Source organism: Sorex fumeus, unplaced genomic scaffold (assembly GCF_029834395.1).
Source record: "Sorex fumeus unplaced genomic scaffold, SorFum_2.1 ptg000032l, whole genome shotgun sequence".
Classification (NCBI taxonomy): Eukaryota; Metazoa; Chordata; class Mammalia; order Eulipotyphla; family Soricidae; genus Sorex; species Sorex fumeus.
In genome coordinates, this window is record NW_026606089.1 from 15390884 (window position 1) to 15413223 (window position 22340).

Genomic DNA, 22340 nt, shown 5'->3' on the forward strand with positions numbered 1-22340 from the left:
GGCTCGCTGTCCGGATGTGTGGGTGCTGCTCTGGGGAGGAGGGAAGGAAGGGGATAGCTCAAGGGCTATTCCTGGTTCTGCTCAGGGGTCACCCCTGGAGGTGCTCAGGCCACTAGGTGTGGTGCTGGGGATCAAACTCAGGTCTGCCGAAGTGACAGCCTGCCAAGGAAGTGCCTTCCCTCCTTCCGGTACTGTCTCTCCAGCTAAGACACAGGAGGTTCTTTCTAGGAGCGGTCCAGTGCCCCAAGCATGTTTTTGGTTTTTTGTTGTTGTTGTTGGATGTGGAGACCTAAGGGGCTCTATTTCTTCTAGCTCCATCTAAGTGGCGTTACCCAGTGTGGGGGAGACCTTCCGTGAGTGGCCGACATTTTCCAGAATTCTGTTGTTCTGGCTTTGAGCTCACCATCTGTTCTGCAGGTAGACTGCTCCAAGCACCTGCAGTTTATGCTTCAGACCACTCATTATCCCAAGTGTTGGTTAACTGAGAGCACTCCACTTTATAGAGGGGACAACGGAGGATGAAAAGGGGTATTTATTTCCCCACTCTTCAACAAGCAAGGGGCAACACCAGGGCTTCCCCCCCTGCCCCCCAAATCCCGCCTTGTCTGATTCCAGATGAGACTCCAATTATTGCTGGACACAATTAACACTTGCTCCATTTTCCAAAGCCTCTTCTCCTCGGTCTCATGGGGATCTCCAGGTCAGGGTGAGGAGTTTCTTGGCTCAGAGAGTTCCTGTCATGAGCTCCAGTTCACACCACTAGTGATCCACAATACAAATACTGGAGACCCAAACCCAGGGTTCAACGCCTGCACCCCCTTCTCCATGTCAACATGGGCTTCATTTCCTCCCCCACTGGGATTCTCAGGCCTGGAATTTTGAGATTGAATTGACGTTGGATTCCAGGTGCAACCACGGTCTCCATCAATCTTCCATTCCCCCCCCCCGCCAAACATATTTTCTGTCAGTGACGCTCACGCTGCCTCGGTCCACCCAGTGAGCAAGTTCTGTCTCAAGGGGGGGGCGCAAATGAGCACCCCCTGATCGGTGCTAACTCGGTTTTGCAACCCTCTGCCGCTTTTCTGAACACTTCCTATCAGCCAGGGCCACCAAGACAATTAGCCTCATCGAAATAAAGACACGATTGACTCATTACCTATCAGATTGCCTCAATAATGACCGCATTAATTTCACAAGCTAGTGAGTCCCAAAAGCTGCTATGAAAAAAAAAATCAATGATCAGAATGATGACAGCACTAGTTCGTATATTACAAAAGGCGGCGCGTGCTGCCAAGACCACTATTGATTAAGTATGAAGCTTTCATTAAAAAGATAATTGGAAACAACCATACACGGAATGGGAATAAGTCACCACTGCGGCAGGACCTTATCAGGGTTCGGATTTTTTCTTTTTTTTTTTTTTCCTTTTTTGGTTTTGTTGTTGTTGTTATTTTCCTTTTATGAGCACATGGTCGGCCAGAAAGCTGACCGTGTATGAAATCCCCTCTTTTCCATAAATGTCATGGCCCTCCGCAGAGGCCTTGATAAAAGGCACCAGGGGTGGAGAATCAGGAAGAAAAATCTAAATTATTCGCTTCCCTGGGTTGGCCTGCTTATCAGGCCCAGGCAGAGAGTCACAGACAATATCCCCTGTCTTTACGGATTCTGGGAACTGCGGCCCCTTGCCTGTTGGTTGTCCTCTAGAATCACTGAAAGCCACACACTGACCATCTGATGGGGCCATCGCTCCCATGTCCTGTCCTGCTAAGGACTGAGACTCTCTCCTCCCACTATTTATCCAGGCCCCAGCATTGGTTCTGGAAACATCGACACACTGACAAACAATGAACTGGGAGGATCTGATCAACAAACACTACAGGGGCCAGAGTGATGGTACAATAGGTCGGGCACATGCCCAGCACAAGGTGTACCCAGGCTCAATCCCTGGCACCCCATATGGTCTCCACAGCCCTCTAGGAGTGATCCCTGTGCTTGCACAAAGCCAGGAGTAAGCCCTGAACACTGCTGGGTATGGCCCCTCAAACAAAAATAAACAAAGATCCACGGGACATGACGGGAGGAGGATTGGCTGGGGGATGGGAGGGTCGGGGGAGTGCGGGGGCTGGGGGATGTGGGTGAAGATCAAGCCAGAGGTGACACAAGGAGAGTGGTGAGGGGCCCAGATTACCTAAACTCAAATAAAACCTTATTTGATAAAGCAGACAAGAGTCTGGTCTCCCTGTGATGGGCAGGGGATGGTGAGAGAGCCGCTGTCCTCACCTGGCTGTGCCCCACCGCCACCGCGGTCTTCTCCAGATCCAGGCTCTGCAGGAGCTCCTCCACGGCCTGCCGGAAAGAGACGGGTGAGTTGGGGAGAGAGACTGAGACACAGGAAGGAGGTGCTCGGGATGCAAGTGTGGGGACCCAACGGCAGGGGGACACCTTGGGAGCAGGGGGGAGGAGGAGCGCGTGAGCTTTGCTGCCAGAGTCCCCCGCACCCAACTGAGTGGGCAGAGGAAGGGCATGTCCTGAGCCCCTGCCGTGCCTCCACTGGGCTGGGGCCTCCCCAGAGCAACCCTAGTGGGCAGTCCTCCCAGCTGCCCATGCTTATGGAGGAGGAGGCAGGGCTGTGCGGGATGCAGCTGCTGTGGGCGGCAGGGGTCCCCCAAACGCCAGGCACACCGCTGCCCTCCCGGGAAGCCGTCCCACATCTGAGTATAGAGTCCCACGGAGCCAAACACAGAAGCCGGAGCTGCTTGTGTGCACGCAATCCCATTTCGAGGGGCTTCATGCCCTGTAGCCAAAAGGGGAAGCGACCTGGGCCCGCCCGCCAGTGATGGGATAAACGGAGCCTCAGATACACAACCATGCACTGTGCTTGCTGCTGAGACCCGTCCCATTGGCTTGCTCGCTCTCTCTCTCTCTCTCTCTCTCTCTCTCTCTCTCTCTCTAACTCTCTCTTTTTTGCTTTCTCTCTCTCCCTCTCTCTCCTCTCTCTTTCTCTTTGTTAACTAGGTCACTGTGAACTACAAACTTTTTCATGGTTGAGTTTCAGGCATACAATGTTCCAAAACCCATCCCTGCACCGTGTCTATTTTCCCTCCCATCCCAGGGGCTGCCTCTGTGGCAGGCATCATTTCCTTCCTTCCTTCCTTCCTTCCTTCCTTCCTTCCTTCCTTCCTTCCTTCCTTCCTTTCCTTCCCTCCCTCCCTCCTTCCCTCCCTCTCTCCCTACCTCCTTCCCTCCCTTCCTCCCTTCCTTTCTTCCTTCCTTCTCTCCCTCCCTCCTTCCCTCCTTCCTTCCTTCCTTCCTTCCTTCCTTCCTTTCTTCCTTCCTTCTTTCCCTCCCTCCTTCCCTCCTTCCTTCCTTCCTTCCTTCCTTCCTTCCTTCCCTCCCTCCCTCCCTTCCTCCCTTCCTTCCTTTTCTTCTTTTCCTTCCTTCCTTCCTTTCTTCCTTTTTCTTCCTTCCTGCTCCTCCCTTCCCCTTCCCTCCCTCCCTCCTTTCTTTCATTCCTTTCTTCCTTCTTCCCTTCTTTCCTTCCTTCCTTCCTTCCTTCCTTTTTCTTCCTTCCTGCTCCTCCCTTTCCCCCTCCCTCCCTCCTTTCCTTCCTTCCTTCCTTCCTTTCTTCCTTCCTTCTCTCCCTCCCTCCTTCCCTCCTTCCTTCCCTTCCTTCCTTCCTGCCTTCCTTTTTCTTCCTTCCTGCTCCTCCCTTCCCCCCTCCCTCCCTCCCTCCTTTCCTTCCTTCCTTCCTTCCTTCCTTTCTTCCTTCCTTCTCTCCCTCCCTCCTTCCCTCCTTCCTTCCCTCCCTTCCTTCCTTCCTTCTCTCTCCTTCCTTCCTTCCTTCCTTCCTTCCCTCCTTCCTTCCTTCCTTCCTTCCTTCTCTCCCTCCCTCCTTCCCTCCTTCCTTCCCTTCCTTCCTTCCTTCCTTTTTCTTCCTTCCTGCTCCTCCCTTCCCCCCTCCCTCCCTCCCTCCTTTCCTTCCTTCCTTCCTTCTCTCCCTCCCTCCTTCCCTCCTTCCTTCCCTCCCTTCCTTCCTTCCTTCTCTCTCCTTCCCTCCTTCCTCCCTCCCTCCCTCCCTTCCTTCCTTCCTTCCTTCCTTCCTTCCTTCCTTCCTTCCTTCCTTCCTCCCTCTGTGGTTTGCAATGCTGCTGCTGATCGGGTATCGTGCGCATCATTTCATTGTTCCCTTCCCTGTCCCATTCTCATCCTCACCCTCGAATGGCTTGCTTCCTACTGAAGACCAGGTCATGAGTTTTTTTGTTTCTATTGTCTATAGGCATATTTTTATTCCTATACTGTTTCTTTATATCCAGCATATGAGAGATCATTCTGTGTCTGTCACTCTCCCTCTGACTAATTTCACTCAGCACAACACTCTCCAGATTAATCCACATAGCAGCAAATTGCATGACTTCATTGCTCTATGACCAAGTGGCATTCCAAAGTGTCTGTGAACCCTAGCTTCTTTATCCAGCGTCTCTTCTTGGGTACCTGGGTTTTTTTTTTCCAAAATATCTGGGCTATTGTGAATAGTGCTGCAATAAACATAAAAATTCAAGTCTTTTCTGCATTGTTTTTCCTTCCCACCTGCTCTCCAGAGGAGTGCCTTCTCATCTTAGTGAAACTCACCCTACTAAGAGAAACGAGCCGACACAAAGGATGGATGACCCCACCCTGTGATCCCACATATCCACACATGCAAGGCACATGGGGACAGGGCAGAGGGAGATGGGGAGTTGGGGCTGCTAGGTAACCCAGTTTCCACTGGGCAAGATGAAAACATTCACGAGGGGCCAAAACGATAGCACAGCAGGCAGGGCATTTGCCTTGCATGTGGCCGACCCAGGTTCAATCCCCAGCATCCCATATAGTCCCCAGAGCACCACCGGGAGTAATTTCTGAGTGCAGAGCCAGGAGGAAATCCTGAGCATTTCTGGGTGTGACCCAAAAAGCCGAGAGAGAGAGAGAGAGAGAGAGAGAGAGAGAGAGAGAGAGAGAAAGAAAGAAAGGAAAAGAAAATGTTAGAGAGGTGGGATGACGGTGGTCATGATCACACAGCAGAGACAAGGTGTTCCCCGGTACATGGCCAAAAGCTCAGAAGTACATTCTGAGACATGAATGTACATTCCATGGGGAGTGAGTCATGCAAACCAAAAAAGCTCATTTCTCTGAGCTCAGGGGTGACCTGTGGGCAGGTTCAGATGAAAACGGAGGTGGGTCAGGCTCCCTGGAAACGTCACTGACCTCTTCAACTGCTTCTCATGTCCAGCTCACCCAGGGTGGGGTGCTAAGGTTCCCAGGGCAGCCCTTCCGGGGTTCTGTCCTTTTGCCATGTGTACCAGTGACGGTCTCACTCTCAGACTTGCTGAATCAAGGCCCTGGACAGTAACCTAGCCCGTGTATTTAACGCATCTCTTCATTGCTCCACTTGGACCTGGTGCTATTCACCAGCAGGAAGGAGCTCCAGGGTACAGGAGCACCCAAGGAAGAGCCACCCACTTGACCATGTGGGGAGAGAAAGGGGGAAAGGGAGAAAAGCAGCCCTCGGCAAGAGGGACAAATGTGTACAAAGGGATTCCTGGACGTGGCACCGGGCAGGTCACCAACCACCTTGTGGAATTTTCCTCTGGCCAGAGAGTCCTGGACACTCTGTGGCTGCCGGCTTTCTGTACCCCCAGAGAGGTCACACCAGGAGCTGGACCCGGCTCCTGGGCCACGGCCAGCTCCCCTCCCACTCCACCCTCAAGTCACCCCTCCTGGGCCTTCATTCGCTGAAAATCACCAAGTCTATTTCAGAAGAAACTGTTAGAAAAGTAATTGCAACACTCAAGAAGCAGGAGGTATTATGAGACCGGGGTAATTGAACAGATGAGTCAATTCCATGGGTCATCGCCATCAGGAAAACTTGTGATGATAACAGCAAACAAAAAAACCCAAAATGACATCATGGAAAATGTGTGAAGGTGATAAGCAAAAAAAAAGTCATAAATAGAACTATTTACAAAACCTTCGCCTGTCATCTCCGAGGAAGTTTCCTCCGTGGTCCTCCTAGTAAAATATTTCAGAATGCCCCTCCTCCCACAATTCAGTGGTTTCATTTATTATACTTTATTCGAAACCATTCCAAGAGTGCTATAAGCAGCAGAATACATAAAACAAATTCTGTCTGGAATATAACATCTTTCTCCCTGCACAAGAGGAAAACAAAAATGAAAATTGATTGCGGGGGAAAAAAGATGGATGGATTAAAAACGAAGAAATGAAACCCACAATCAAGAAAATTTGCCTTACCTAGTGATTAAATAATACCCCCAGCAGTACCAGAGAGATAGTGCAATGGGTAGGGCACTTGCCTTGCACGCGGCTGGTTCCATCCCCAGTATCCCATACAGTCACCGAAGTACCCCCAGAAGTAATCCCTGAGCGCAAAACCAGGAGAAAGCCTGAGCGCTGCTGGGTATGGACGCTTGAAATCAAAAAAATAACAATAATACCCACAGTACATGTTGGGGAACAGGAGGGCGATCGGGATCTAGAGTTGGTAAACACCTGGGTTAAGGTCCTGGGAGAAGTGCGAGTCAGGGGTGATGACAACTGTTCCAGAAGATTCTGTGGTGGTGGTGATGGTGGTGGTGGTGGTGGTCATGGGAAAACTTCATACCACCCCTAGCAGAGAGTGGTCCCTCAAGAAAGACTAGGCTAGTCCCAGCCAGCTCGGACAGGGTCAATCTGCAGGAGGGCCACTAGAATGAGGGCCAAGTTTCCAGCCCTCGAACACACACCACTACACTGCACTGCCTAGAGTTCCTCTCCGTCTGCTGGTTTTCTTTAAGCACTGCTAATGTCTGGGTGGCCAAGAATATTAAGAAAGAACAAAAAATATTTCCTTCTGGACCACTTCCTTTGACAAGCAGAAAGCTTAATCCTTAGGATGGGAGTGATAGCACAGTGGGGAGGGTGTTTGCCTTACACGTGGCCAACCCAGGTTCGATTCCTGGCATCTCACACAATCTTCTGAGCACCACCAGGAGTGATCCCTGAGTGCAGAGCCATCCCTGAGCACTGCTAAATGCCCCACCACCCCATAAATAAATAAACAAATAAATAAATAAATAAACAAACCCCAAAGAAGACCTAACTCCAAATGGCAGTATTGGGGAGTGGGGGTTCCTTCAGACCCTCAGTTTCCTCCCCAGCCAAATGGTGGCCATCTTTCCCGCCAAGAAAATTTGCGCGGGGCAGGGACAGATAACAGAGAACAGCTGTGAAAGACTGTTTCCCTGACTCTCTCCACTGTTATTATCAGCATTACTCACGCCTTGCACTTAGATGGTTCCACAGCCAAGTTATCACTCATTTCTGTCAATTATCAGTGTTTCTGGTTAGATCTCTATAATAGAGTAATATTTGAACTGCCAGTTGGCGGAAGACAAGACAAAAATCGAGCGGCCTATAAGAAGCATCTTCCTCGCCCCGGGTCTTTACGGAAGCCACTGTTCCATCTCAGCCGTCCAGATGATGGACTGGCGTCTCTGCTGGCATAGCGCGCTGCGGTGCGGAGTGAAATGCTGACCATTTTCTTGTAAGCGACGAAACAGAAACTTGTTTCTCTTCTATTTCTGAGTCAGACCCACCTCACGAGGGCCTTGCTCCTCGCTCAGCTCACTCCCAAGCCTCTGTGACAGGTGCTGTCTTCTCCTGGCTTTACAGATGGATACGGTGGGGCCCAGTACACAGACATGGTTTGTGAAAGGCCTCAAGTTTGGAAATGACGGGGCAGGGAGACGTGGGGGCAGAATACACACCCAGAGAAGCCTGTTCTGTCCCCCCGTGCTCAAATCCAGTCCCTCTTCTCCTTTTAGTAGTTGGGAGGTCCTGAGCAAGCCATTTCCCCTCGCGGATGCCCCCTGCCCTCTGCTCAAATAGGGGTCAGCCTGCCAACCCCGCCAGGAGAGTGGGGTCTGAAGAAAGGACCACGGTGACATCAGAGTTGGACGAATGTTTCTAATCATTGTCCCAAACTGCACTGCACTGTAGCCCTGTCCTCCCGTTGTTCATCAATTTGCTCGAGTGGACACCAGTAACGTCTCCATTGTTAGACTTGTTGTTACTGTTTTTGGCATTTCAAATATGCCACGAGGAGCTTGCTAGGATTTGCCGTGCGGGTGGGATACTCTCGGTAGCTTTCCAAGAGGGGCAGAGGAATCGAACCCGGGTCGGCCACGTGCAAGGCAAACACACAACCCACTATCACTATCTCTACTGCTCCAGCCCATTGCTCCAAATAGTTGATTTTAAAAAAAAAAGTTTTTAAAAAAAAGTGCTCAGAAGGATCAAGTTCCATACTCAGAAAGTCGAAAAAGATGCGACAACAGATTGAGAAGTTTTGTGACAAGCTTGGCTTCACCCTGTGGCAGTCCTGTGGGATGGGGGATGGGGGATGGGGGATGGGGGAGGGGAATCTCTGGAAGCCCGCATCTCTGCCATCAGAAGGGGCTCACATACAGAGAAGTGCAGGGACACCCACCCTCAGAGTTACTGCTGGAAATAGCACCCTGACAGCAACGGAGAAAAGAGTCAGTGGCACAGCTGGCCAGAGACTGGTCTGATGGGCACAAGCCATGGGCCAGTGACTTTGCCAGACACACAGCAAGGAGAGACACAGTGTGGGTCACCATAGTGGGCCTTGGGAAGCCCCACACATTGCAACTTGGCCATCTGGAAGGTTGGACACATGTCCAAGGCCATAGCACCACAAGACAGTCCAGGAGGATTGCTGAGACCTGCAGATCCCCGCTTAAAACATACAGTCCTGGGCACAGATGTGGCACGTTTGAAAAGGTCAGTCAAGAAGTGACACCTGAGGCAGGAGGTGTAAAATCCTGAAGTAGAACGTGTTACCCGACCACAATACAGCCCTGAAGATTCCAGATGCTTGCTCACCGCCTCTGATAACCATTAAGCAATGCTGGCAGGCAACCCTCCCCACATCTGCCCCAAGAATGAGGATGTTATCTGAGTGTTGGGGTAAAATCCCAAATAACAATGGTGGGTGTGGTGTCGAAATGTTGAATGTAATCGAAGTATAGAGAGAGTAATTTGGAAATCATCTGCCCCACAGGTAGGGGGAGGGTGTGGGATGGGGATATACTGGGGATTTGGGTGGTGGATAATGGGCACTGGTGAAGGTACGGGTGTTTCATTGTATGACCAAGACTGTAAACCCGAAAGCTTTGTAACTGCTCTCATGGTGATTCGATAAATAAAATTATAAAAAAAAAAAAAGAAAAAAAAGAATGAGGGTGTTATCATCAAACAATAATCAAAACAACGGAGCATAAGTACCAGGAGTCTCACACCAGGGGAGGGCAGTGAGAGGCTCCAGATGTGTCCACAGAGTTGAGATTGTAGAGCTCCAAAGGGGAATTCTGTGCTTGAGAAAAGTAATGATTGGAAGGACACGTTCACACGAGGGAGCTCAGTCGTATAAGTAAGATGGTGGAAGAAAGTGGCAGTAGATTTGAAGACAGAGCAAGGGGCTGGAGGCTGGGGATGGGGCTGGGGGTGAGAATCACTTAATCATTTCAAGAACTGGGAAAACTAAATAGAGTGTCAGGTACATGTTTGGTAATAGCAAGCAAACTACTGGAATAGATTGAGTCTTATAAGAAAAGGGTGGAAACCATGTGAGGAGAAACCTGGGTTAAAAACTCCGTACATGGAGCCAAAGAGATGGGACAGCAGGTAGAACCTTGCACACAACCAACTGGGGTGGGGGGAGTCTATCGTGGCATACCCCCATACAGTCAGGGAGTCCCTCCGGGAGGAATCCCTAAGTGTAGAGCCCAAAGTCAGCTCTCAGCATCACCAGGTTTGGCCCTGAAACTTAAAAACCAAAAAGAAATGAATAAAACTCTAAATCTGATCTCCTCCTCAAAGTTAATGTACACACACCGATGAAACTCAATAAATACTGGAGAGCACAAAGACAAGGAGTATAACCCTGGACCCAGCCTAGTCCAGACATTGAGAGGCAACTACAAAGGGAAAATGTTGAAAGCAGAAATGAGACAAATAACCCACTATGGAGAATGGCCGACCTGTCATCCAAAACCTGGGGACCCCAGTGTAGGGAGATTAAACATGGATGTAAGGAACTGGGAGAAAATTGTGGGCACAGAATTCCATCTCCAACAAGATCAATAATCTGAACGGGATGGTGAAATGAAGGCTAAGGGAATTTCTCTCAGGCCTGCCTTTCCAAAAAAAATAAAAAGGAGGCCTCTTAGACTGAAATCATGGTAACACAGATGACTTAAATCCTTGAAGAAATGGAATTCCAGTGAAGACAGTTACAGACCTAAAAGAGGTATTATGACGAGGCCAGAGTAATAGTAAATTGGGTAGAGTGCTTGTCTTGCACACGGCTGACCTGGGTTTCATCCCTTGAACCACATCCTTCATCCTTGGAAGGTCCCCCAAACCCTTCCAGGAGTGATTTCTGAGTGCAGAGCCAGGAGTTAGCCCTGAGCACCTCCAGGTGTGTCCCAAAACTAAACACAAACAAACAAAAAGGAGGTATTATGAAATAAAAGTAAATTATAAAGCTGTAAAGAGTGTCGAAGAAATAGCTAAGAGGATGAAGAACCTCCGGCTCTGGGCACATCTCTTTGATTCCACTGTTCTTCCTGCATTAACATATGCCTCAGAGACCTGGGCCCTACGCAAACAAGGTGAGAACGCCATTCAGGTCTCCCAAAGAGGAATGGAAAGAGCTATGCTTGGAGTATCACGTTTCACTCAAATGAGAGAAAGAATCTGGAGTTCTGACCTCCGTCAAAGATCAAGAATCAGGGACGATGTCTCGTTTGCCAAGGCATCAAAAATCAGATGGGCTGGTCACGTAATGAGATTTGGAGAGAACCGCTGGACTAGAGCCGTTACCGGCTGGATTTCACGGGATGTCAAAAGACTGCGTGGCCGCTCACCTACCAGATGGTCATCAAGGATCTTCAGGATCTTCATCAAGATCCTGAACGATCGGTTTGAGACTCTTCGTGTTCCTAGAAGGAACAGACGCCATTGGGCTACACTAGCACACGACAGGGACAAATGGAGACGTTACTGGCGCCCACTCGAGCAAATCGCCGATTAAAGGGAAGTCAAGTGATCAAGCTGTAGTGTTAGGTTTGTAACACTACATAATATATGGCTTTTCTATGGTATGTGGTAGTAAAGGCCCTAAGGTTAAGAAGAGAGAGTTCTGGAGCAGGGATATTCTATTTCACCTGACTCAAGTTCGTCATCTTCTGAAATAGGTTATGAATTAAAATACACCTTGTTATTCCTAGAACAATGGCTAAAGATGGGGAAAGTGAAACAGAAATGGTCCAGTGGAAAATATGTAGCATCGACGAGAGGAGTGAAGGGAAGAGAATGAAGAAGGCCAACAGGAGATTGAAACCCAATCTAACTAAATGTCAAGTGCAAATCACATTAATATCAGTGGATTCGATACCGTAATACAAAGTCTAGAGGTCAGCAGCCTAGATTTTTTTAAAAACCCCAACCCTATTCTATCTGCCAGAGACACTCTGTATTCTAAAATAGGATGAAAAGAAAAGAACAATGGATCACGCTATGCTCTGTGCCCAGAAACCAAACTAACGGCTCTCCTAAGAGCAGACAATGCAGACTTTATAACACAAACTATTAATGGAGAAGAAAGAAGGACATGGTATAGAGATAAAAGGGCCAACCCATGAGGAAGATAAGGCAATTATAAAGATGTCTGTACCTAACCACTGAGCCTCAAAGTACATGAAGCGGAAAATAAAGAATGAAAGGATGAGACGATGAAAGACAAGTCAACAGCTGGAAGCTTCATTACCTGACTCTCAATAACTGATAGGACAATTAGAGAGGACAAATTGAAGTACAACTGGACAAGGCAAACAGCTAGGACATAGGTCTGAGCAACACCACAAACCACACTGGTCCAACCACTAGGCAGAGCAGACACCCCAACCCACCCACAACAGAATCCATGATCTTGGTGAGCACAGGCTGAGCACTCACTCAGACAGAGCATCGAAAGAGTCTCAGTCAACCTATGGAGCCTGAAATCCCAGGAAAGGTAATCTCAAACCACAGGAGAACTCAACAGAGACCAGCAACAGAAAAACATAACTTGGGAAATCCCCAATTGTGTGGAAATGAAATGACACACTTCTAAATCGAGATTGACAAAAATGACGATGTTTCCATTATACTGAACAAGAAAAAAAGGGAAAGGAAAAAAGATACATATGACAACTATCAGACTTAAGGAACAAAACTGAAGTTTCAGATCAAAATCCTTCTACTTAGGGTTAATGGATTCATGGCAAAGTTTCTTTTTTTAATTTTTTAAAGTTTTATTATTATTTATTGTTTGGGCTGGAGTGATAGCACAGCGGTAGGGCATTTGCCTTGCGCGCAGCCAGCCCGGCCAAGCCGGGTTCGATTCCTCTGCCCCTCTCGGAGAGCCCAGCAAGCTACTGAGAGTATCTCACCCACACGGCAAAGCCTGGCAAGCTCCCCGTGACGTATTCGATATGCCAGACACAGTAACAAGAAGTCTCACAATGGAGACGTTACTGGGCCCGCTCGAGCAAATTGATGAACAACAGGAGGACCGTGACAGTGACAGTGTTTATTATTTTATTTATGTGTCCCAAGCATGAAATCGTTCTGGCCACCCACCCAGGCATCAAGCTAGGATGAACAAAGGACCAGCTACTTTGCCCCGACAGATATAAGAGCAACACCAACAATGAGGTGTCTCTTTGTCCATTGCTAGGGATTTTCATGGCAAAATTTCTAAAGCAATCACCTGGGAGGAAGGAGAGTCTTTCTCAACAAACGGGATTAAAAACAACTAGCTCTCTACATGCAAAAATAAACGCAAAATGGACTAAATCAAAGAGGGAGCTTAAACTATAAATCTAAAGAAAAATGGGAGAAAATATTTGTAACCTTCACTTGGCAGAGTTCTTAGATATAAGAGTTAATGCCTGGTTCATTATTTCTCTTAATGATAAACTGGACTTCGTGAAAATTAAAATATTTGTGCTTTAAAGACTCTTTCGTCAAAAAGAAAATGTAAAGACAAGCCATCTATTGGGAGAAATACTTGCATAGCGTGTGTCTGATAAATGACTTATCTCCAAAATACAAAGAATTATCCCAACTCAGTGAGAAGACAAACAGCACCATTGAAAATGAGAAAAGATCCGCAGAGAGATTTCACTTAAAATGATCAGAAAATGGCCACAAGGCACATGCAGAAACAAAACAAAGCCCTCCACATCAGTAGGGGAAATGCAAAATAAAATGACAATGAAGTACCACTACACATATCCGGAATGATTAGCATCAGTCAGACAATAACTAGTTCTGTAAGGATGTAGCAAAGGCAGAACCCTCATCCGCCACAAGAGTGAGCGGGAAATGGTACAGTAGCTTCGAAAAAGAACTCTTCAGGGCCCAGGGATCTAGCTCACTGTCACAGTGCACGGCTTGTGAATGTCCCTGCAATCCATTGTCAATGCTGCAAAAGTTAAAACCATACTAACTCTTGGGCCAGAGAAACAGTCCAGCGGGGATGATCCTTGCCTTGCACATGGCCAGCCCAAGTTTTATCCCCATCATTCCCCATGGTCCCCCGAGTGCCCCCAAGGAGTAAATCCTGCATGCAGAGCCAGGAGTAACTCCTGAGCACTGCTGGGTGTGACCCAAAAAGACACAAATTCAAATATTCTAATGCTCTCCCTCTTCCCTGTCCCAGAGAAAGGAGAAAGGAGAGACAAAAAAAATTAGGAGTTTCTCTAGAAATTAAGCACAGACTTACCATACACCCTAGTAATTCCACTCCTATTTATGGACCCAGGAGAAATAAAAACATTTCAACACAAAGACTAGTAGGCAAATGTTCATTAGAACAAAAAAAAAAAAACACTGTGATATAAATAGACAAAAACCGAATCCACCCCAATGTGACTCTGAGGAGATCACTCTCAGAATCATCACGAATCGCTGCGCCTTTATTTTGATTCACCATAAATTATTTTCCCTTTGAAGTATTACGTGACATCTTGAAGGCAGTGATAACAGTCTTTGGTCTGTTGAGGGACATTAATATCCACAGAAGACAAAATTACTATTTTCAACCTCAAACAGGCTGATCATTTACTATATATCCGGGGTGATCCAGAGAGTGGGAATTAAGGAAAGGATTTGACCCTCCGTATAGGAATTAGGAGTTTCCCCTTGTAACCAACGAACGTGAGATCAAAAAAGGCTAAGAAACTCGACCGAGTTCTCCCAGGCAGATGAAATGTGGTAGGTGCTCAGGAAGTCAGACACCCCGAATCCGTGCCCCTGGACCGTCCCTTCTCCCCCAGTCATAATGGGTGGGACTCAGTGATGAAGCTATGGTAATGTTACAGAGACAGACCTTCATCCTCCCAGCGCTGCGAGGATGGCACTGGGCCCTGAAATGCCAGCTTTCTGTCTGTCTAGAGTGAGCATAAAAGAACTTTCCTGAGCTCACAGAGCCCTTGTCAAAAGCAGCTCAGTATCTGCAGACTCCCGGCAGTGTCCTACCTCAGCCCCTCGTGATTGGCTGGACTTGCCAAATAAAAGGATTCCAGAGCTTGGCATACTTTCATGCCTCAGGACGTACTTCATGACCATGGCGGGGAGACACCAAAATTGTGTGTCTTTTTTTTTTCTTTTTGGGTCACACCTGGAAATGCACAGGGGTTACTCCTGGCGTGCTCAGAGGACCATATGGGATGCTGGGAATCTAACCCGGGTTGGTTGGATGCAAGGCAAGCGCCCGACCCGCTGTGCCCCAAAATTGTGTGTCTTGTGTGACACCCCCACCATTCAAAGCTCACGCTCAGGATCTGGAAGATGCTGGGGGCGGGGGGGGAACTGACCCACACACCCAGCAGTACAGCACCTGTGGCTCGGAGAATTTTGCCAAGAGTTTCCTCGCTTGGGTTCAACCAGAAAACCCCGGCTGACATTTCCCAGTAAGTTGGACACACAGGCTGGACAGAGAGATCCCAGGGCACTGGGGAGACAGGTTGGAACTGCTCCCCAACTGCCTCCTCAGAAGGCAGCTATGGAATTGGTGCTCGACCCTCGGCCTGGTAGGCCGCTGCCCGCACACCGGGTCTCCCGCCTTGGACTCATCACACTGGCTCAGTGTTGGCCCCCGTTGGCAGCTACAACACACACCCGATGCTCCTGTGTGGCCCGTGATTCCCACGGCAATCCGGTGTCAGAGGGGGTAAACAGGGGGATGGAGACAGCCCCCCACCCCCCGAAAGCAGAATGTAAGCTCCGGCCAATCCAACTGCAAACTATGTGCTCTGACCCTTGGGCCTCTCACTGACACTGCATGAGGGCCAAGAACCACGTGTCCATCACCGGATTCTTTAGGCTCAGAACGATACCTCCAAGGCCTGGCACAGGCCACCCTCGCGTGAACAAAGTCTCAGCAGAAAGGAGCTCTGGGAAGAAAGTGAGTGAGCGCGCCTGGGTTTGAGCGGGAAGCGGAGGGGCTGCCTTGGCAAAGGGAGATTGACGTGCCTTTAATTGGGTGTGTCAGATCCAGCCCCCAGGGAGGGAGATTTCCTGGGCTCAAATCAATCAACACGGGATACTCAGCAAGCCAGAGGGCGGGAGCATGGGTTCCCTTGCATCCATCAGAGATAGGACAACTCTCTCGTGGCAGCAGAGGCTGACAGGACTGGAAGGGTGGGGGGGCACAGCTGAGGCGACAGACAGGAGCCATTCCACCGGACATCCTGTCTGAGTTACTCTGGCATGATGCTAAAGGGATCAACATGGAGAGAGGGGGTCCTGGGGATGACTGGGGAGGGGGAGAGGGTCCACTCTGAGACCAGAGCAGGAGGCACCCAGACAGAGAAGAGACAGTGGGACAACTGCCGGCCAGCATGAGAAGTTGGCACCACCAGACGACTATGCCGTGGACAGAGGGACTCCACTGCCTCCTTGATACTGGGTAGGCAGTTCAAAGTTGATCTGGTTTGGGCCGGAGCCATAGCACAGTGGGTTGGGCATTTGCCTTGCATGCAGATGACCGGGTTCGAACACCAGAATCCCATATGGTCCCCCGAGTACTTCCAGGAGTGACTCCTGAGTGCAGAGCCAGGAAGAACCCCCTGAGCATCCCTGGGTATGACCCAAAAAGAAAAAGAAAGAAAGAAAGAAAAAGATTATCTGTTTCTTCCATGCTGGAGCCCAGGGACCCATGAAAAACTTGACTGTGGACCACCACTGACCACCAAAGCCAGACTCTTAGCCCGGGTTTCAGTGACACATATTTCGACCCCCAGCCAACAACCTTAATCCCTTTTCTTGGCACTGGGCATCCTTTAAGCTGTGCCAGCTATGCTAAATAAGCCATGCAAACTCACAACTCTGGATCACCGTGCCTGCCATGGCTGTGGGCCTCTACACCCAGGACTGACTGTCTCTTTCTTCGCACACCCCACCTCCTTTGCTCCCAGCCCCCCATGAGGAAATGTCTGGCTTCAGTCTCCTCCATGAGGCTCTTCTCTATGTTCATCCCTTATCTCTGGCAGCGATCTTAGGGCTCCGTGCAAAGGAACCAGGATAGATTGGTTGAAACAGGATAGATCCAACGATCATTATTTCCCAGCAACACCCTGGGCGGTGTGTCCTGTTACAGAACGTCACCTTATCATTCTGCTTGTCATTTCCATTCCAAAGTCCCGCACTAGCCTGCAAAGGGGCCCAGCCTCACTCTAAGGGAAAAGACAAATCTAACGCCCAGGGAAGCCCCGCCCTGCCTTCAGGATGGCTCCTTCCAACCAAACAGGAAGTAACACGAAGAGTGGAAAGCAACGTTGGCCTCAAAAGACACAGGCCAACACCATCCAACCCAAACACGCCACTTCGGGGTCTGTGCCCCCAAGGAACCTAAGGCAGGGTCTTGACACAGCTGTCTGTATAGTCCCCATGCAAGCAGCAGCATCCTTCACAGTGGCTCAGAGGCTCGTGCCACCCATGCACCCACTGCCAGGCGAATGGACAGGCCAGGTGGGGTGACCACACAGCAGCACCTGAATGGGCCTAGAACAAGGAAGACCGTTTGGAAGCATGAGGAAGTCCTGAGGACACGGCACTCCGGGTCGTGGGTGAGGCACCAGCAGCCAGGCCTGGCTGAGCCCATGGCAGCAAGGTGTGAGAGCAGTCCGGGGCCTAGCTGGCAGCCTGAGTTGGGGCCAGGGCAGGAAGAACGGGGTTGTCGAAATGGGGACAGTTTCACAAGATGGAAAAATGTTTCTGGAGATGGATGGCTTTGTAGAATGCCCTACTTAACATGGCAAGGTTAAAGGTGGTTACCATACAGGATGAACAGAACTTCCATATGCCCCAGCAAATCTACCCATGGACATCTAGCCCAAGATCAAATTATATATATATATATATATATATATATATATATATATATATATCACTGTTCTCCCATTGTTCATCGATTTGCTTAAGCGGGCACCAGTAGTAACGCCTCCATTGTGAGACTTGCTGTTACTGTTTTTGGCATATCAAATACGCCACGGGGAATTTGCCAGGCTCTACCATGTGGGCGGGATACTCTCGGTAGCTCGGTAGCTTGAGAGGGACAGAGGAATCGAACCCGTGTCAGCCGCGTGCAAGGCAAACACCCTACCCGCTGTGCTATCGCTCCTATATTCATTGCAGCACCATTTACAACAGCCAAGATCTGGAAACAACCCAAGTGCCCAATGACAAATGAGTGAATAATCGTGGTGCATAGGCACAAGGGAGTACTATTCAGCTGGACCAAAGGATGAGAGTTTGCAATCTGCCCCAGTTTGGATGGAGGCAGAGGGTGCCACGCTCTGTGAAGTGAGTCCGAAAGTGAAAACCCATTCAATACTGGTGATGTCGGTCATATGCTGCATCTAAGGAAACAGAGCAAGGGCCTAGACAACCCCCAGTGTGAACGAATCCTGAGATCTGATCAAAAGAACTGGGGAGGGGAGGGGAAAGGAACCAAGGCCCCGCGAGATGAGAATGGTAGCAGAAATCTCAAAACACTGGTGGAGTGATGGTGAAAGATCTCTGCAGTAAGAACATGACAACTTCATGGGTGTTCCAGACTACAATCACTGTCACTGTCACTGTCCTCCCGTTGTTCATCGATTTGCTCGAGCGGGCCCAGTAACGTCTCCATTGGAGACTTTGTTGTTACTGTGTTTGGCATACCGAATACGTCACGGGGAGCTTGCCAGGCTCTGCCGTGCGGGCGAGATCCTCTCGGTAGCTTGCCGGGCTCTCCGAGAGGGGCGGAGGAATCGAACTCGGGTCAGCCACGTTGGCTACAATACCTCCGTAAAATAACTTAGAAAAATAAGAACGGTGGTTCAAACCATCCCACGTACATTCTGTGTCCTTGACTGGCCCCCAGTTTGGGAAGCCCCGTGTGCAGAACCAGAGCGCCTGATTTTGTAGCCAGCTGCCCGGGTACCCAGCCGGGCAGCAGCAGTGGCCTCAGAGAAAAGCCTCGGCAGGAAGCTCTGTTTAGGGGAGGCTGTTTCAGGACAAGGCTTGTCACCTTTTCTCACCAGGCTTGGTATTTGGGGATGATCGTGGGCACACAGGTGGTTGAAAAGCATCTGCTGCTTTTGTCGGGGATGGTACAATAGCCAGCAGAGATACCCGCCCAACGAGAGGGCTTCCTTGGGGAAAAGCCGCTGGCACGAAATGCCACGGATCGGGCGGCCACATGTTAGGCACCCGGGGAGATCTCTCCGGGGCCCGGTTCACACACCGGCGCCGAATCCCCTCTGCTGCCGTCTAGTGTCTAATGACAATATTGACCTTTTCAAGCTGTCAAACTTGTCTTATTAAATCCTGAGGTCTTAACTGCTTTGCACACAGAGGCTGACAGTTTGCCCACCCGGGCACGTGTTCATGTATAATTCATGGCGGCTCACATTGCCTGGCAAATGAATATTTATCAGCTTTTTCATAAGAGGCAGGGTGGCGTCACCTTTCGTTGCCACCCAAATTCTATGCTGCAGCAAATGAAATTTGTGAGCAAACAGGCAAAGAATAAAGAGGAGCGAGAACTCCCAGGCAAGTCCATTCCGCTTGTAATTTTCCATTTTCCGAGGCCTCCCGCGTCCGCGTGGAGGTGGTTGCGGTTTGGAGGCAGCGGAGAACTGCTGAGTCGTCCAGAATAGAAACGCTTCCATATGCCGCACCCGTTGCCCCCACAGAAAACTCCCCCACGCCCCGCTTCTGGGCGGTTTTCAACTGCAGAGGAGCCTGCGAACGTTCCATGGCTCCATCCAGATGCTCAGCACAGAGGCAGTTCCCACCCCAAATGAAAACCGAGGCAGAGTGGCGAAGGGGCAGAGGGGGCAGGAGGGAGTCGTGTGGCTTCCAAAGTGCCGACCCACGGGTGTGAGGTCTCTTGCCAAGGTGAGTGAGTCGGGCCACACAGGATGTGCCACGTGGTTGGCTGCAGACAGCCAGGCCCTGGTCTCTACTGCAGAGAAAAGTCTAAAAGAACCCTAAGACATCGCAGCTCTCTGTCCTCTTCCAGGAATCTCACGACTCCTTGTGGATTCCAGAACTGAGGCTTGCAAGAGACGCACAGGGACAGCCTCACCCAGAGTTTGAGGTTCAGCGGGATGTAGATGTGGAGCCCGTGGCTCCGTGGCTCTGTGGCTGGGAAGCTGCTGGATGGTGGTTTTGGAGCCAGTGTTGATGCGATGGCACCGTGACAGTGGCCCATACACACTGAGTCCTTCTCCCCAGGCCCCAAGCCCCATAGCAACAACCCCTGGGACCCTCCGCAAGCAACTATACCATCCTATGTCCCCCTCACGACACTCCCCTGAGAGAGCTGACAGACACTGTGGCTCCCACTTTGCAGATGAGGAAAGTGGGGTGGCAAGATTAAGTCGCCTGCCAGCACCTGAACTGGGGGTCCAGCTGCCACCACCGCCTGTGCCCTACCCCAGCTTCCCTGCCTGCAAACCCCTGTCCAAGGACAAAACCCCAACCACACTTGGATACGTGGCCTTCCTGACACGAATCCGCCTGTCCCAAAGGGGCTCTGATTTCTCATCTCCAAGGGACATAATGACTCTTGTGCCTCTGGTCTGCAGTGGACCAGGTCAGACTCTTCATATTTAAAGAGTTTGACCAGCCGGGCCCATATACCACTGCAGCACTGATGGAGGGGTGGGCAATCTGGGAATCAAGAGGTACTCCCCACCGCGGATTTTTCACAGCAGTTGGAGAAAGTGAATGGAGGTCAGAAGAGGTCAGGGTCAGGGTTCATTCACTCATTCCACCAAAAGAACCAACTGGGCCTTTGCCATGAGCTGGCGGACACCCAGGAGATCTGCCTGACTTTAGTAAAGGGTGAGAGAGATGGGCCGGCGTTAGGGCAAGCCAAGGGATGGCTCCCAAGTGTCCAGGACACCCTCCTGCCTGGACCCCTGCCCCCAACTTCCTGTACCTTCTTCTCTGGCATTCTCTCCAAGGCAGACTCGAGCTTCTTCGTGAGCACAGGGTCCAGCATCTGGAAGCGTCTGCGGAACTGAGCGAGACCCATGTGGTCGGCGTAACCTGGGGAGGAGGAACCAGGGGCAAATAAGGAGGCCAGCCAGAGCCCAGAGGCCACGCGCAGAGGTTCGGGGTCCCCGCCACGCTGACTTGTTCTGATGGACTTGCTTCTCGGGGTCTTGGCTTCCCCAGGTGCCAAACGCCGAGGTCCTATTGGCCAGCTCAGAAGGGGAACCCTGACAAAACGCTCCTCTGAGGGCAGGGGCAGGCCCCCACGGGCACCCCTCTGTCCTCTCTCAGCCTCGGAAAGGGTGAGCTGTGGGAGCGTGTCGTAACTGATCTACTGTGAGCCCCGCAGGAAAGATTCTGCTTTAGTTTTGCTTCAGCTCTTGGGGCCATGTGACCACATCGGACCAAATGTGCTTCGGTCTAAAATTCAGAGCACAGACTACTAGAGGCGGAAGAGTAGATCGGTGACGGCTCTTGTGTTGGCGGGGGACACAGCTGAACTTTTCCGTACGGAACTGGGAGAAGGCACGGGGAGATACCCAGAGAAAGGTGACGGAGGGGATGAGAGGGGTTGGGGCATTTGCTTTGCACCCAGCCAACCAGAGTTTGATCCCTGGCACCCCATATGGTTCTCTGAGCACTGCTAGGCATGATCCCTGAGCTCAGAGCCAGGAGAGGTCCTGAGCACTGCTTCTTGAATCCCCTAGAGCCCCCACCTCACTCACAAATAAAACAGAGCAGATGACTGGGGGTTGGCAGGTTGGGGCGGGGGGCAACGGAAGCTGGGCAGAGGGAGCTGGAGGGGAAATACCAGGGAGCAGCTTGTGGGCAGAGCCCCGGTGGCACAGCTCAGACGCCATGTGCAGGGCACAAGGCCACCAGCTCCCTATCGGGCAGGTGCACTGGGGCTTGGACCACTAGCCCCATTTTCAAGGGGACACTGAGGCCCCGAGGAAGGCGTCCAACCTGGGTGGTGTGGGTGGCGGTGCTCCTGTGGGGGTTCCCACTCGGTCAGCAGAAAGCTCAAAGTATGGTCAAGGTGACTGAGCCGGGACCCAGTCTCCAGGACACATTAAGTCTGTCACGGCCATGCAGGCCATGGACTCCACCCGGGAAACGGGGTCAGAGGGCACAGCAGAGACTCAGCAGCCTCTGTAAGTCCTCTCAGGTGGCTGGGTCAGGGCACTGGCTGGGGAAAGATCAATTGACCTTTGACACTTCACAAGAAGCCACGCACACAGGCCATGAGGGAGCAGGGTGGCAGGTGGACGCACCCCTTCAGGGGGACAGTGGGGAGAGAGAGGGCGCAGACCAGGCTTTAAGGGTGCTGACTTTGGGGCTGGAGCAATAGCACAGTGGGTAGGGCGTTTGCCTTGCACGCGGGCGACCGGGGTTCGATTCCCAGCATCCCATATGGTCCCCCGAGCACTGCCAGGGGTAATTCCTGAACACAGAGCCAGGAGTAACTCCTGAGCATCGCTGGGTGTGACCCAAAAAGCAAAAGATAATAATAATAATAATAATGGTGCCGACCACAGAAGGGCCAGGGGAGCCCCCACCAACTTCTTTTGCGATCCAATGTCTTTGCCAGTCAGGTGACAGGAAGACGTGCCCATGAGGCCTAAATCCAATGCCAAGACCCACATACAAATGTGGTGAGCTCCTGGGACCCACGTGTCCTT

The 22340-nt window shown here is 50.7% G+C and overlaps 1 protein-coding gene and 1 pseudogene across 1 annotated transcript in view; both read right to left on the minus strand.

Moving 5' to 3' along the window:
- Nucleotides 1-22340, minus strand: part of MYO18B (myosin XVIIIB) — a gene marked incomplete at its 5' end in the record, with an annotated part of 197630 nt that overhangs the window by 145262 nt on the left and 30028 nt on the right. The window contains 2 exons of the mRNA XM_056116572.1: nt 2281-2346; nt 20603-20712. Of these exons, the coding sequence (XP_055972547.1) occupies nt 2281-2346; nt 20603-20712 (176 nt within the window). The remainder of the gene's footprint in view (nt 1-2280; nt 2347-20602; nt 20713-22340) is intronic.
- LOC130025913 (uncharacterized) lies at nt 12707-12845 on the minus strand (annotated as a pseudogene).